Source organism: Mustelus asterias, chromosome 11, assembly GCF_964213995.1.
Source record: "Mustelus asterias chromosome 11, sMusAst1.hap1.1, whole genome shotgun sequence".
Taxonomy (NCBI): Eukaryota; Metazoa; Chordata; class Chondrichthyes; order Carcharhiniformes; family Triakidae; genus Mustelus; species Mustelus asterias.
In genome coordinates this window covers 19,909,832-19,926,112 of record NC_135811.1, presented here as the reverse complement: position 1 = coordinate 19,926,112, position 16,281 = coordinate 19,909,832, and the positions used below count along the sequence as shown (strand labels likewise).

Below are 16,281 nucleotides of genomic sequence, written 5' to 3'. Positions count from 1 at the left end.
TGTAGAGCCACAGGAGATGGGCGAGATGTTAAATGAATATTTCGTGTCAGTATTTACCGTGGAGAAAGACATGGAAGCTAGGGAACTCGGGAAGTAAATAGTGATGTCTTGAAAAAGGTCCACATTACAGAAGAGGAGGTGCTGGAGGTCTTAAAATGCATAAAGGTAGATAAATCCCCAGGACCTGATTAAGTGTATCCCAGAACATTGTGGGAACCTAGGGAAGAAATTGCAGGGTCCCTAGCGGAGATGTTTGTATCATTGACAGCCACAGCTGGGGTGCCAGAAGACTGGAGGTTGGCAAATGTTGTGCCATCATTTAAGAAAGACGGCAGGGAAAAGCCAGAGAACTACAGACCGGTGAACCTAATGTCATTGGTGGGTAAGTTGTTGGAGGGGATTCTGAGAGACAGGATCTACATGCATTTGGAAAGGCAAGGACTGATTAGAGGTAGTCAGCACGGCTTTGTGTGTGGGAAATCATGTCATACAAATTTGATAGAGTTTTTTGAAAGGGTGACCAAGAAAATAGATGAGGACAGTGCGAGGGACATTGTCTACATGGACTTTAGCAAGGCCTTCGACAAGGTACCAGACGGCAGATCACGTGGGATTCAAAGAGAACTAACCAATTGGATACAGGGTTGGCTTGCCGGTAGGACACAGTAAGAAGTTTAACAACACCAGGTTAAAGTCCAACAGGTTTATTTGGTAGCAAAAGCCACACAAGCTTTCGGAGCTCCAAGCCCCTTCTTCAGGTGAGTGGGAATTCTGTTCACAAACAGGGCATATAGACACAGACTCAATTTACATGAATAATGGTTGGAATGCGAATACTTGCAGCTAATCAAGTCTTTAAGTTCCAAACAACGTGAGTGGAGAGAGCATCAAGACAGGCTAAAAAGGTGTGTATTGTCTCCAGACAAGACAGCCAGTGAAACTCTGCAGGTCCAGGCAGGCTGTGGGGATTACAAATAGTGTGACATGAACCCAATATCCCGGTTGAGGCCGTCCTCATGTGTGCGGAACTTGGCTATCAGTTTCTGCTCAGCGACTCTGCGCCGTCGTGTGTCGTGAAGGCCGCCTTGGAGAACGCTTACCCGAATATCAGAGGCCGAATGCCCGTGACCGCTGAAGTGCTCCCCAACAGGAAGAGAACAGTCTTGCCTGATGATTGTCGAGCGGTGTTCACTCATCCGTTGTCGCAGCGTCTGCATGGTTTCCCCAATCTACCATGCCTCGGGTCATCCTTTCCTGCAGCGTATCAGGTAGACAACATTGAAGAAGGGGCTTGGAGCTCCGAAAGCTTGTGTGGCTTTTGCTACCAAATAAACCGGTTGGACTTTAACCTGGTGTTGTTAAACCTCTTACTGTGTTTACCCCAGTCCAACGCCGGCATCTCCACATCTTGCCGGTAGGAGACAGAGGGTGGTGGTAGAAAGTTGTCTTTCAGACTGGAGGCCTGTGACCAGCAGTGTGCTGCAGGAATCGGTGCTGGGTCCATTGTTGTTTATCACTTATATAAATGATTTGGATGAGAATATGGGAGGCATGGCTAGTATGTTTGCGGATGACACCAAAATCGGTGATGTAGTGGACAATGAAGAAGGTTATCTAAGAGTACAACTGGATCTTGATCAACTGGACCAGTGAGCCGAGGAATGGCAGATAGAGTTTAATTCAGATAAATGCGAGGTGTTGCATTTTGGTAAGACAAACCAGGGCAGGACTTACACTGTTAATGGTAGGGCCCTGCGGAGTGTTGTCGAACAAAGAGACCGAGTGGTGCAGGTACATAATACCTTGAAAGCGGTGTCACAAGTAGACAGGATGCTGAAGGAGGCATTTAGCACACTTGCCCTCATTGGTCAGGGCATTGAGTACAGGAGTTGGGATGTTATGTTACAACTGTATAAAACATTGGTAAGGCCACATTTGGAGTACTGCTTACAATTCTGGTCACCCTGCTACAGGATGGATGTTATTAAATTGGAAAGGGTGCAAAAAAGATTTACAGGGATGCTACTGGAACTGGAAAGTTTGAATTATAAGGAGAGGCTGGATAGGGTGGGATTTTTTCCCTGGAAGATGGAGGATGAGGGGGTGACCTTATAGAGGTTTATAAAATCATGACGGGCATTGATAAGGTGAATAGCCAATGCCTTTTCCCCAGGGTAGGGATGTCCAAAATTAGAGGGCATAGGTTTAGGGTGAGAAGAGAAAGATTTAAAAGAGATCTGAGGGGCAATTTTTTCACAGAGGGTGGAGAATATGTGGAATGAGCGACCAGAGGACGTGGTAGAGGCAGGTACAATTACAACGTTTAAAAGACATTTGAACAGGTACATGGAAAGGTTTAGAGGGATATGGGCCATAAGCAGGCAAATGAAACTAGTTCAGTTTAGGAAACCTGGATGGCATGGACGAGTTGGGCTGAGGGGCTTGTTTCTATGCTGTATATCTCTGATTCTAATACTCTATCTAACCTACACCTCTTGAGACACTAAAGGGCAATTTAGCATGGCCAATCCACCCAACCTGCACATCTTTGGACTGTGGGAGGAAACCGGAGCACCGTAGGAAATCCAGACATGGGGAGAATATACAAATTCCACACAGTCACCCAAGGCCAGAATTGAATCTGGGCCCGTGACGCTGTGAGGCAGCACTACTAACCACTGTGCCACCATCGGGGAGGGTGGGGAGCATGCTGCCAATGGGGTGGAGGGTCCTGATGTCCTTTAGGGGTAGGAGGGGGTCTTCCAGTGCACTGGGAGATTGGGACACCCTTGCAAAATGGTGCCCGAGCGCTCTGCAGCTGGGGTCACTGGGCCCCACGCCCCAGTACTGACATGCAACTCACCGCTCCCCCAAAAGGTGACTGAGCATGGGTCTGGAGTCGCTTGGCGGCTCACATGGACTGCTCTGGTATTCTCACCATTATGACACTTGGCTCTTTTGAGAGAAAATTCCGCCTGTGTTGTTTACAGACAAACAGACTAACAAAAGGGGACAAAATCATTACCTTTCGCCCACCTCAAGTGATGGAGGTAATTATTGCCTTCTTACAAGAAATACTTATGCTGTTAAATCTCAGATCGAATTTCCTGCAATGTGTTTAATGGGAAAATCCAGGAAGTTCTTAAAAATGCCAGTGAGCCAAATGGTGAAATGCCATTTTGTGTGAGGCTAATGTTAGAGTAGCAATAGTTGACCAGCAAGTTCTCGAGACTCTCAATTCATGGTGTCACTTTTGTTCACCTGAACATGCTGACTGATTTGCAAGTTAAAAAGGGCCAACATCATGAATACGTTGTTTTATTTTACGGGACTATTTGGCTCAATGTGTCTCATAGTACGGTATTAATGAAATATTTTATTACACATTGCCTTGAATGTTCATAAGTTACATTACATAGAAAACAGTTACTAGCTATTAAAGTTCCAGTCCAACACAAATAATCACATCATGCAAATATCACATGGAGTCCTGGGTTTAAACTTTGTTAGCACTAGCTGTGGGCCAGTTCCGTGCTTTACTGAATTAGCTCATTATTTTCTAACACTGTACATATAAAATATCAGTCATAAACATGTTGACTTGCTGTTGTTGTATGTTGTTGGTGTGCTGCAGTTGTCTGCTATTTTCTCCCCTCAGTATGATTTTATAATGGTCTAAGTATCTGGAGCAAGAATGAGAAGGAAGAGGCAGTGAAATTGGTTTCTATTGTGAATTTCTGTTGAACTTGTATTTTACCAGAGTAGGAATTTTTCAGCTTTAGACTTATTTATTTTTATTTCAACCAGGGTTGTAAAATGTATTTCTGTCAGTAGGAGGCTGCTGAACATTGTGAAGCTATGTAAACGGTACAATTTAACATCAAAAGCCCTTTTTAGTGCAAGGGCTGGAGGATAATAGTGCAGTGTGATTGGCAGCAGGTTTGTTGCTCTTCCCTGGGTGGTTCCTGTAAAATATATGTATATAACATACTGTATAGAACAGCAGTGTTCATATGTTATTTTAGAAACTATGCGTGTAAGAGTTGAATTCCAGAGGTGAGAGGAGAGTGACTGCCCTTGACATCTGACTGAGTGTGGCATCAAAGAGCCCCAGCAAAATCAGTCTCAATGGGAATTGGGGGAAAACTCTCTACTGGTTGGAGTCATACCTAGAACAAAGGAAGATGTTGTGGTTGTTGGAGGTCAATCATCTCAGCTCCAGGACATTACTGCAGGAGTTCCTCCAGATGGTGTCCTAGGCGCAACCATCTTCAACTGCTTCATCAATGACCTTCCTTCCATCATAAGGTCAGACGTGGGGATGTTCACTGATGATTGCACAATGTTCAGTACCATTGGTGACTCCTCAGATACTGAAGCAGTTCATATCCAAATGCAGCAGGACTTGGACAATATTCAGGCTTGGGCTGACAAGTGGCAAGTAACATTTGCGCTAGAGAAGTAAAATAAGAGACAATCTAACCATTGTTCCTTGACATTCAATGGCATTACCATTGCTGAATCCTCCACTATTGACATCCTAGGGGGTTACCATAGACTAGAACTGAACTGAACTAGCCACATAAATACTGTGGCTACAAGAGAAGGTCAAAAGCTGGAACCCTGCAACGAGTAACTCATCTCCTGACTCCCAAAAGTCTTTCCACCATCTACAAATAATAAGTCAGGTATGTGATGGAATATTCTCCACTTGCCTGGATGAAGCAGCTCCATCAACACTGCAGAAGCTCAACACCATCCAGGACAACTTAGCCTGCTTGATTGGCACCTCATCCACAAACATTCACACCCTCGACCACCAATGCACACTAGCAGGAACTCACCAATCCTCCTTAAACAGCACCTTCTAGACCCACAGCCACTATCATCTAGAAGGACAGATATGGGAACACTATCACCTGCAAGTTCCTCTCTAAGCCACTCACCATCCTGACTTGGAAGTATATCGCCATTTCTTCACTTTTGCTGGGTCAAAATCAGGAACTCCCTCAACAGCACTTGAGTGTGCCTGCATCAAATTGGGCGGCACGGTAGCACAGTGGTTAGCACTGCTGCTTCACAGCTCCAGGGTCCCGGGTTCGATTCCCGGCTCGGATCACTGTCTGTGTGGAGTTTGCACATTCTCCTCGTGTCTGCGTGGGTTTCCTCCGGGCGCTCCGGTTTCCTCCCACAGTCCAAAGATGTGCGGGTTAGGTTGATTGGCCATGTTAAATTGCCCCTTAGTGTCCTGGGATGCATAGGTTAGAGGGATTCGCGGGTAAAATATGTAGGGGTAGGGCCTGGGTGGGATTGTGGTCGGTGCAGACTCGATGGGCCGAATGGCCTCCTTCTGCACTGTAGGGTTTCTATGATTCTATGAAATGGAATGCAGCAGTTCAAGAAGGCAGCTCACCAGCACTTTCTCAAGGGCAATTAGGGATGGGCAATAAATGCTGGCCTAGCCAGTGACGCCAACATCCCATGAATGAATAAAAAACTGTGGAGGTCTTGTGACACAGTGGTAGAATCTCTACCTTTGGGCCAGAAGCTCTGATTTCAAGTCCCACTTGACTTGATGGCCACAAAAGGTGCAACATAATGTAGCCAGAAAACTTGATTGTCAATCTGTAAATCCTTCCGATACAGTAGGCAATAAGAGTTTCCTGGTCAGCTATTTGCATAAGGCAATAGCAAACCACTGCTGGGTCTGGTACCTATAGCGTTAATGTGGGATGGAGTACATTACCGCCCACACACTGATCTAAGGGAGCACATGATGTGCACTCAGAGTCAGCTGAGTTTGTTTTTGTGTGTGTGTGTAGCATGGAGACAGCTCCTATCGTGTACCCTTTGATGCGGGAGCACCCATCCTGGGGTCCATGAAGGGTCTCCAGGGAGTCTGCGGAGCTGGTGGCACCATGGGAGCCAAAAATGCCTGTTTGAAAGGAGCAACTGACCCCTTTCAAAAATAATTACAGCAATGAAATCAGCCAGTCAGAGCAAACATGTAGGGGTGTGCGAGAGAGGGAATTTGAGAGTGTGTATGTATGTGAGAGAAGGGGGTGGGAGGGTGTGACAGAGGGGTGTCAGTGTGAGAGAGGCGGGGGGTAAATTAATTTGATCAGATTACCCATTCTTAAAGTGGGTACTACTTTCAGGGGTTAATTGAAGGGGCCATGTAGCTGGTGAATGTATTTGTGACTGTGTTCCTGAGTTGATTGCGGATGGGCCTGGGCAAACCCAAGCCAATAGAAGTTCTCTGTACTTTTGGCCATTCTTGCTCATTCTGACTACACAAAAATACTGGAGTAATAAAAGGTTTGTGGGCATGTTTTGATCAGCAGGCAGTGTACAGATGAAGGAATGTGCATTCTGAAAATTGTAATCAGGTTCCTAATACGTTATAAGGACTCTAATTTGCATGGATAAGAGGTTTACCACCAGTTACATCTCATTGATGTTAAAGTTCTTAATTTGAATGCAGCACTTTGATCACAAAAGAGCACACTTTAGTGTTTAATGAATCTTTCAAGGCAGTAAGAATCGAGTATATTAATAAACTATTCCCTGCTCCATCTTCAATTTCATCGCCATTATCATTTTTTAAGGTTCTCACTTCTCTTTTGCTTCAAAAAATGTTCTGGCAATTATGCATACAAGTCCATTATTTTATTTGTTATTTGCTCTACCAATCCCATTGGAGAGTTTGCTTGCAATTTAGTCATCATGAAAGTTCTGTAATTATCTTCACTTTCACTTTATTTTACTATGGGCATGGTCAAAAAATTCATGCTCATGTGAATCACCAATTGTTGTCTGAACCATTGCTATCTTCCAAGTCCCTCATCACCTGCCAGGAATATTGGCTGTTTGCTGGAGGCTGCTAATTCATATTTTGTTTTGTCTTGACATTTCCTGTTTTATATCAAAGTATTAGATTATTTCAGGTGACCATAACCATTAATGGCATTTGTCTCCCTCTCAATAAATTTCATTTCGGCTTGTTACCATATCCAGGGATACAATATACTGGAAATAACATGCTTTTATGATACCATAATGGAATACAAACATATTGAGCAATGATAGAGACAAGTCCTGGAGGCTAGGTCCAATATATAGCTTTAAAAATCAAAAAATTAGTAGAGTATATATACCTGTCTAGACTGAGAAATATAATGATGCTGCAGTAATGTAATTAGCTTTATGCGCATCTTTACATGATAACACCATTATTCATTATTCAATCTCAGCTTTGGCTCAGTTGGTCACTCTGACCCCTGTGTCAGAGGTTTATGGGTTCATGACCCACTCTGGGAGTTGAGCACAAAAATCAAAACTGCGAATGTTGGAGGTGCACTTTTTTGGTGAGATGTTAAACCAAGGTTCAATCTACCCTCCCAGGTTGATGCAAAAGATCCCACAGCACTATTTTAAATAAAAGTTAACCCAAGTGTCCTTGACAAGGGATGGAATTTATTGTCCCCCCCACTCCCCACCTGGAGTTTGGAGAGGGGGAGAGCGTGGGAGCAATGATCAGGCTGGAGATTGCTGGGTGAAGATCCCGCACTTTCCCACCTCCCTCCATTTAAGTTGGAGTGGGAAGGTTGTGGGTGGCTTTCCCACCCTTAGGTCAGTTAAAGCTCTTTAACTGGCCATTAAGGGCCACTTAAGGGCTTCATCCTACTGCCGTTGGTATTGAACCCGTAGCAGGCAGGGGACTTGCCATCCAAAGAGGCTGTGCAGCAAACCCTGTTGCTTTTGCCTGCAACCTTCTGCGGAGGGTTCCTCATTCAAAGGAGCACCATGTCAGATTGATGGGCTCAGCATCAGGTGGGTGGGGTTGGAGGGAGGAGGGAATCCACAGGAAATCACCTTCGTGCCTTTGCTGTCGACTCCTGGCTGGCACCTCGCTCTCTTAGAAGCCCCATTCCACCGCACTTATCTTTCTCCAGAGGATCCATTCCTTAACTGATGGGTGGGCCCCAGTGCAATACCGAGAGCAGCCACTGTTCTTTGTGGTACTGCTGCACCAGTCTCTGATTCTCCGGCACCTCCAGGGGCTTTAATTCAATTTAGTTTAATTTAAAAAGCGGGAGGCTGACCAAGTAAATGCCCAAATACCTCGATATAACATCAGATGCCCACAGGTTCTCCAGTCAGTGAATGGGGACCATGTTACTGCCACTAAACTTTGCCCAATATTTGTTGCTTGATCACACAAACGTTTATACACTGCTATTTGTGGAGGCTTGCTGTGTGCAAATTGGCTGCTGTGTTTCTTACATTACAAGAGTAATTACATTTCAAAAGTTCTCCATTGGTTGTGAGACCTGGGACGTCCTTTCGTCATAAAGGCTGCCATATAAATGCAAGTCTCTCTGTCTGCATCGTCCCAACGCACACACACACACATGCAGCAATATAAAATTGAATGGAAATAAAAATTGTTTAAAGATATTGTCATTTGGATCATATTAGTAATTTATTAGAAACATATATTGACTTTTTATGTCTTTAAAATTACAGACAATGGGTAGCTCAATATCTTATTAGCTACCAGTCATTCTTTAAATGGTGGCTGGTAATGAATTATGAAACAATAATTTGCAAAATCTTTGGACTTTTATTAATTCATGAAAGGAAATTGGTCTAAAAGTGATGTTTAAATTGAGTTAAATCTTAATAAAGACTACAAGAGTTTCAGCAGTGCGCTTTGATATTGTAATCCCAGGCACAGATGCTAAATTTTTGCCTACCTGAAACTCATTATTAATTAATTCTTTTTTAATATAGGTTGGATTTACTCATTTGGAAAAGTAGAATTATCCCTATTGATGTCGATCTATAATGCAGGTGGTTTGAATTTCACTAACCAGAGAGTTTAATCTTGCAGTTTGTGCAGAGCTAATCAAGTCTTTGATAACAGATGCGAAGATCCCAGTGTCAGTCCGCGTGTTTGGATCTTTATTCTAATCAAATTACCCAGACGCATGATAAGTCAACACTGATCATCACACTGGCGGAAATTTAGATTACTCATGGCCCTCCCATTCCCTTTGTTCTAATAACAACCGCGCTCTATTTTCACACATTAAAGCAGAAATTTTGATGGTACCTGAATAATTAAAGAGTTGTCCATGGTGTTGTGTGAATCTGATCAATGTCACTGGCAAGGAAACGTGACCACAGCTGTGCTTTAAAAGTGCTCCCTGCTATGTTTTTGCTGTGTGCTGGAAAAACAATACTTACTCTGTTCACTTTACTCCTTTCTGACCTTGCTGCAGGCAGCAGTGTCACCAGCTGCACTGGTTAACATGGTCACCTTTGGGTTTTCTTTTTTTTAAAAAAAAGTGGCTTGACGGGATGAAACACATTTCATATAAACTTGCATTTCCCACAGGTGTAGCAGTCCTTGTTTGTGTGCCTTGTAGTGTTTGTTTATTTAGCTTCCTAAGCAATTTGACTCACTCAGTTTGGTGTCTCAGACCTGCTGGTTGCTTGATTCAGTACCCTCTCCCCTCCATCCATTTTCCTTCATTCCATTGACTTTTTCATGCAGTCGTTTAAAGAGGTAGATGAGAGGATTTTGTTTCTCCATTTCTTCCTGTCTGTCATGACCTTTGTTTTTTTTTAACTTCCTTCGTCTAGTTTCAGTAAATAGTCTTTGAGTGCCATGCCACCTGCTAAAGGTAGTTGAGAAATTAGCTTTTCCTGAAATTACCCTGACCAGTGACCTCTCCCAACCCACCCTAGGGTTTTGGAAGGCTGTTCCAGCTTTCTGTGTGGCCGCGTTTACTGCTCAATTTCGATGCTGGCGTTTAGCCTCTTAATTATTACTTGTCAGTTTAACTCAATAAAGCCTCGAGTAAGTAGAGTTACTATATATTTTTTCACATACTTGTAGTGCATGCTCTGTTCTTTAGCGGACAAGACTGTTAGCTACTTTCACCACCGTTTCTCTGATTTCTTTGTTCTGAAAGGAAAGACAAGATGAAGAAAAATCTGTGAAATCTGCACCACATACCACACAAGCTCCTGGGTCAAAGGTCATTTCTGGAAGCTCAGGATTAGGAGGAGGTAAAATTATATTTTTATCCTTAAGCTTTGATTTCTCGAGTTAATGAAGATTTTTTTTCTCATTGGGTCTGCGCCGCTAACAGGTGTTAGCCCTCAAGCGTGGTCTCCAGGGCAGCCAGTCTATACACCAACTTGAGGGTGATATAATTCATTGTAGCCTTGAACACATACAAATTGGTTGGGGAGACAACTCTTGAAGTTTTTTTTTGTTCCAAGGCCAGATGACATGAGAACTTGAAATCCATGTCAGGAATCAAAGGAAAATTTTAAACTGTCAAAACGTAAACTTATCAACAACCTCTTGACTTTTTTTTCTGAAAAGAAGCTTTCTGTATCAGATTCCAATTCAGAGTCAGGTGGGAGGGACTGTGTCAGAAATTTGCGATACAAAGCAGAAATTGAGAGTGCATCAAAAAAAAAATCAGATGTAATACAAACCAACCTTCCTTCATCTCACTTGTCACATCTGCTCTGTCTAATTTAATTTTGAAACCAGAGAGGGGGGAAAGGATCACAAACAATGTGTGGATGATAATATTTCATTTTTAAAAAATCCTGTCAAGGAAATTAACAGCTGCACATTGGGTTAAGTGCTCAACACTAAAGCTGATTTCTATGGAACATGCTGTATGATACAATGAAAAGAATATTTCCAAAAAACCCAGCTCTGCAGGACCCAATATAGTGGTTCACGTCCAACCTTCTCATCTGATTCCATCAGTGGGATTAGCACAGTGGTTTTGTCTGTGAAGGATGGCAGGGTGAAGAACACCAATAAGCTAGCAAAAACAGGGTGCCATGGCATTAACTGTCTCATTATTTACAGACCTTAAGCCAGTCTATTACTTTGACATGAGGTTAGCATTCAGTGTTTCAGTGAGCCTGACACTATCCCATTCTGTTTGCATTTCAACTTAAATGGCTGATTGGTGCTTTTTCATCTGTTCTTCTTTACCCAGAGCCTTTATTGGAGATGCGCTAAAGCATTCGTGTCACAGGTAATATGGTTCAAGAATTGAGTGGGGGAAGAATAGCAGATAGCACTCACTCCCATAGAGCTTAGACACAACAGGTTACAAAGCCATTTGTATTTTATTCACATGAGAAATAAAAGAAAAAAAAAATCACGTTTCAGAAATGAGTAGATGCCCAGAATGGTAAAGAAGCTTTTCTTCATCCCAGAAAATAATGAAATAGTGACACCAGTGCAACTTGGAATCATTTTAATTCCCCCAAGTCTCAGTATTTCCCAGAAGAATGCAATGGTTTAATGATTACACCTTTGCATAACAATATGAATAAACTGAAAATATTGGGACAATGGTAATGCCAATGAATGAAGTTATTAGATATAGTGTATGATCCTGGTGAAAAGCCTTCAGGCCTTATATTTCATTTCTGACTTCTGCTTCATACAAAAGCATTGGTAATAGATCCTAAAGCAATGCTATTCATGATTTTTTTCTTAGCACAGTGAGTTCAACATGGTCAAAACACAAGCACAAAAGATTTTTAAGCTTTTCTGAAAAAAATGTTTTGCTCAGGTTTAGGATCTTGGTATAAAACCTGTTTCTCTGTCCAGGGGTGTATATAACACAATCCTGATATATCTCTGGACTGTATTGAATAACTTCCTAAGCCATGCCTTAAGTTTCAAATGCAAATCATTTTTATGCTAGATTACTGACACACGCATGACACATTGACCAAGGTCAAGTAGACTCATCTGTGGAGGTACAGTGTCAGGGAATGACATTTGCAATGTTTTGCTTAAAGAGAGAAGACTACTTAAATGAGCAGTGAGGCATGCTCTCTACTGTGCATGATATATATAAAGCAGAGGAAATATAATAACTTCTAAATTTATTGCAAACTTGCTTCAATGCTACAGAAATATATTGAAGGCTATTAATATTTTGACATTGCAAGGAAGCTATTGTTACAGTGGGGGTACAATTACTGCTCAGTAAATAGACTACCCCATATGTTTTAGAACCGATGTGGAAAAAAAGTCTGTGTCTAAATGACCTCATAGCTCAACTTATGATTTCTGCAGGTTATTAACTCCATAAATCTTTTCCATAACCCACTGAAACAATTGGCATCCTGCTTGTGCTCTTTATATTTATTGTACGTTGCGTCTTTAAAAAAACGGAGAATATTTGAAATAGTTACTTTCATATGCAGATAATAACTGTGGTGTGATATGTTGCATTGTCTGGGATCATTGCTAGAAATACTAAACTTGTTTAGCATGGTGTTGACTCCTCGGAATGAAGGTCTTTTCATATTTGCTTTTAATTGAGAAAATTGGGTAAAAGGCAATGGCATACTTTACAGGACATTCCCATGGTTGAAATGAGTGGAAAATAGGTTAAATATAATTCTTTCCTGAACTGGGACTGCATTTTTCAGTCATCTGTTTTTGACTTGCATTTGCACAAGCCATTGATACACTTGTGGGTATTATTGTGGGGGCGTCTTCTGAGGCACAGAGCAGGTGTAGCACAAACTGGAACCCATGTCACTTGAGGAGTGGGATTAAGGAATATAATGTGAAACCTGTTAATTTAACCTTGTGCTTTTAGATTCTGGGGTTTTTTTTGCGGTTGAAAGTGATGCCAGTTCGCAGTGTTGCTTTATTCACGTCCCGCTCACAAATGTGAGACCAGGAACACGGCATAGGAAGGTGTTGGGTTAGCACTCCCTGATCAATTGCCATGGAATTATATAATAAAACAAAGTTGCTCACTCACTTTTTGTCAGCACACCTGCGGTATGACATAATCTATCCGGATTGGTGCTGGTGGAATCTGATGCTGGAAATATGTTCAAAGGGTTTTCAGTTGAAATATTGTCACTGTGTCAAAAAGAGATTCATCTGTAATGTTCAAGGCTATTGGTGTTCTGAAATTTTTGTTTTGTTCACCTTGTGGCATGGAATTCAAAGCATTGTCAGCAATACTGAAAGGATTGCACACATGGAAGAATGCATAGACATAATTATGCACAGTTAGAATATAAACTTTAAATTTCTGGCTGCGGGGTTGATGTTGTAGTGCTGACATGCTGGATGCACAGGTTGAAAACTCAGCCCACCCAGGCCCAGAGTACAGTGGCAGAATGTGGGCATCCGATGTGCCAGTGGTAGTTGTTGACATTTGCAATGCTGGTGGAATGTACCTCTTGAAGTGATATTGTGCAATCCTGATGCCCAACAGCAACTCCCTTTAAATTACAGGCAGGCTTTTCCAACCTCAGCACTATAATCCAAGTGCAGAGTAAGAATCTTCAGAAAGAAAAGTTAAGCTGCAAGGAATGAAGGAAAGTTTGACTTTTTATCTCTGGACTTGGAGCCAAAATAAGCACGGAAGAATAGGAAGATAATCTCTGCTGGTTGCAGAAGTCTGAAATCAAGTGATTTTTGAATGGTAGAAACACAGTGGATGGTGCACATGAACCTAAAGCATAGCATTTTATAATTTGATCGTAGATTGGCAGTCTTTCTTTGAGTTATGTGATGGGAGATGAGTTGAATAGGGCAAAAGCCAGGCAGTGCCATATCTAACCAGGGAGTGCTGTCACTGGGTGCAGAATAATGGGGAATGTGCTCTCTTCTCCAGTGCTGGATTCCTTCACCTATTGAACACAAATAAAAGATTCTAAAGAAAGAGAATGTAGAGAATATGTAGATTTAAAATCCACCCAAATGCATTGCAATGATTGCAAGTTCATACTGATAATTGGCTGTTGTGCTTTGCTGAAGAGGTCATTTTTAAAAAAAAGTCTCCACCGGGCACATTATTAATGCAGCTCAATTTATAGAGATCTACTTTAGTGCTCGACTGAATACCAGAAATATGAGCTGTGAAAATCACAATAAGCAATAATAGACAGAACTTTATATTGAAATATTTCCCTTTAAGCCACTCAACTATACAATGGTTCTACATCCCCATTTCCAATAGGCACATAACATTTTAATAGAATTCCTGTTCCTTTTAACAAGAGCATTTCATTAGATTTTGTTTTCATAACTGATTTTAATTTATGAAGCAACTTATTAGCTAAGATTTTTATAAAACCTGGCTAGAATAATGTTAGTATCCATTATTAAGCATTGCATTAAAACATAAAACTCATTGCTAAAATGTTAAAATACTATAAATAATAATACAATGGTCAGTGCCCATTGCGCAGTTGCACTGGGTGTTCTCTGTGTGAAATGGACTGCAATCGTACTCCAGTACAGCACATAACTTGCTGGGAGTCTGTGCACAAAATGTGGTCAAAGCTCACTCAGATTCCAGAGATGATTTTCAATTAAGGCATTTCAAGGGAGACCAATGGGCAACATAAAATGTTTGATCCAAGGTGTTGTTCTGCTTAGGATAAGGTAGGCCACCATTATTCATTGCCACTGTTTGGTTTTTTGTTCTTTACCGGCCAAATCTCACAAGGGGACTTATAATCTCAGTAGCTGGAATTTGGCAACAATGGCGTAGTAAACTGATAGCCAGTAATTTTTTTTTCCATTAGCGCTCAAAATCATGACCTCCAAGAACAACATCTGAGTACAAGTTGAAGATAAGGAGGGAAAGTTTCAGTGGAGATGTGCGGGGGAAGTCTTTTTACACAGAAGGTGGTGGGGGCCTGAAACGCACTGCCAAATGAGGTGGTTGAGGCAGTTACGTTAGCCACATTTGAGACTTATCTTGATAGACATATGAACAAACGGGGAATAGAAGGATATAAGCAGTTGGCATTGATAGGTAAACGTGATCGATGCAGGCTTGGAGGGCCGAAGGGCCTGTTCCTGTGCTGTGCTGTTCTTCTTTGTAGTACCATCAACTGCTGTGAACAAAGTGGCTTCCTAATATTTGTTAAGGTCAGCTGATTTGGACACCGGGATAGTCAGTGACTTGCAGTGGTCTTGCACAATTAACCCACGGTGCAAAAAAAAATAAACTGTGAATTGGCACAATGAAAGATAATTTTTAAAAGTCACATTTTGTTTTTCTAAACCAGCAATGGAGGCTGCAAAGACACAGACACGTACGATAGATTGCAAGTCATTGTTCACTCAACAGGTAGCCACATAGCACTCAATGTCTTGAAGTAGACTCCAGTTGTTCAAAAATTATAGCATAAACAATATGACACCTAAGTTTCAGGCCTTGTCCAAATGCCCTTCATTGTTATTTGGATAAGAGTCAAGTACAGAAGACTGCTTGGTTCCTGATAGTCATAGTAACAAGGTAAATATTTATTGTTGAATATGAACTGGATGGTTCCAGTGAATTTTCCTATTTTTTTTTAACATCAAATAATTGCAAATAAAATCCAAATGCTGAGCATATCTATCTATTGAGCCAAGCATTGCTGGAGTGACTGAGGTGGGTTAGAATGCCTAAAGCAAAAGGCTTTGTTTTTACACATTCTTCATCGTCTCCGTAACCAGAGGAACTCCTGTTCACTATGGATTGCGCAGTAGTTAACTTTTACTTTGTTTTATCCTTGGATGTAAATATATGTCCTAACAAAATCCATCTGTGCTTATGTAATATTGTAGAGAGCAGAGTGTAACATTATAAAATGGTCGAGCACTTCAGCCTTGCTGATTTGCTTCATGTTAACCATGTGACATGGACCAATCAGTGCATGCTTTATGTTACTCTAAACTCTAACGACATCATTATACCACAGGGATCAGTGTAAGACTGGTATCTGTTTAAAGCGATTCAGACTTGCATCTGTGTTTGGGGGAAAATGGGACAGCATCCAAATAACAGTTGTATCTTAAAGTTAAAAAAAAATAGCTGCTGAACTCCATGGGATCATTTTAAATTTTGCTTTGCATCACCTGCAGCTTGTGAGAAGCGAGAGCAGTCTAAAACCCACCTCATCAAGGTACTTTTATACCACTTGCCTAAATTCAATTTGGGCAATTTCACACCCAGATTGCCCAGGGCAGCTTGGATCTATATGGAGCCAAAAGCTGCTTTGCATCAATATAAATTTTGCAGCATATCTGGCTTATAGAATGCTTAACGAAAAGCTTCTCTGTGGCATTTTCATGCTCCAGCCTGTGCCTTGTGACAAGGCCAGGTAATGGCCTCAGCTTAGTTGCTTGCTGACTTGAATTAGCAGGAAATAGTAACAAGCAGTTTCTCACACACCACACTTCTTCAGCCAATCGCA

At 41.7% G+C, this 16,281-nt stretch overlaps 1 protein-coding gene across 1 annotated transcript in view; it reads left to right on the top strand.

The window, feature by feature from the left end:
- Positions 1–16,281, top strand: part of LOC144500851 (uncharacterized) — a 183,221-nt gene that overhangs the window by 152,703 nt on the left and 14,237 nt on the right. The window contains exon 13 of the mRNA XM_078224326.1: positions 9,984–10,080. Coding sequence (XP_078080452.1) covers positions 9,984–10,080 — 97 coding nt within the window. The remainder of the gene's footprint in view (positions 1–9,983; positions 10,081–16,281) is intronic.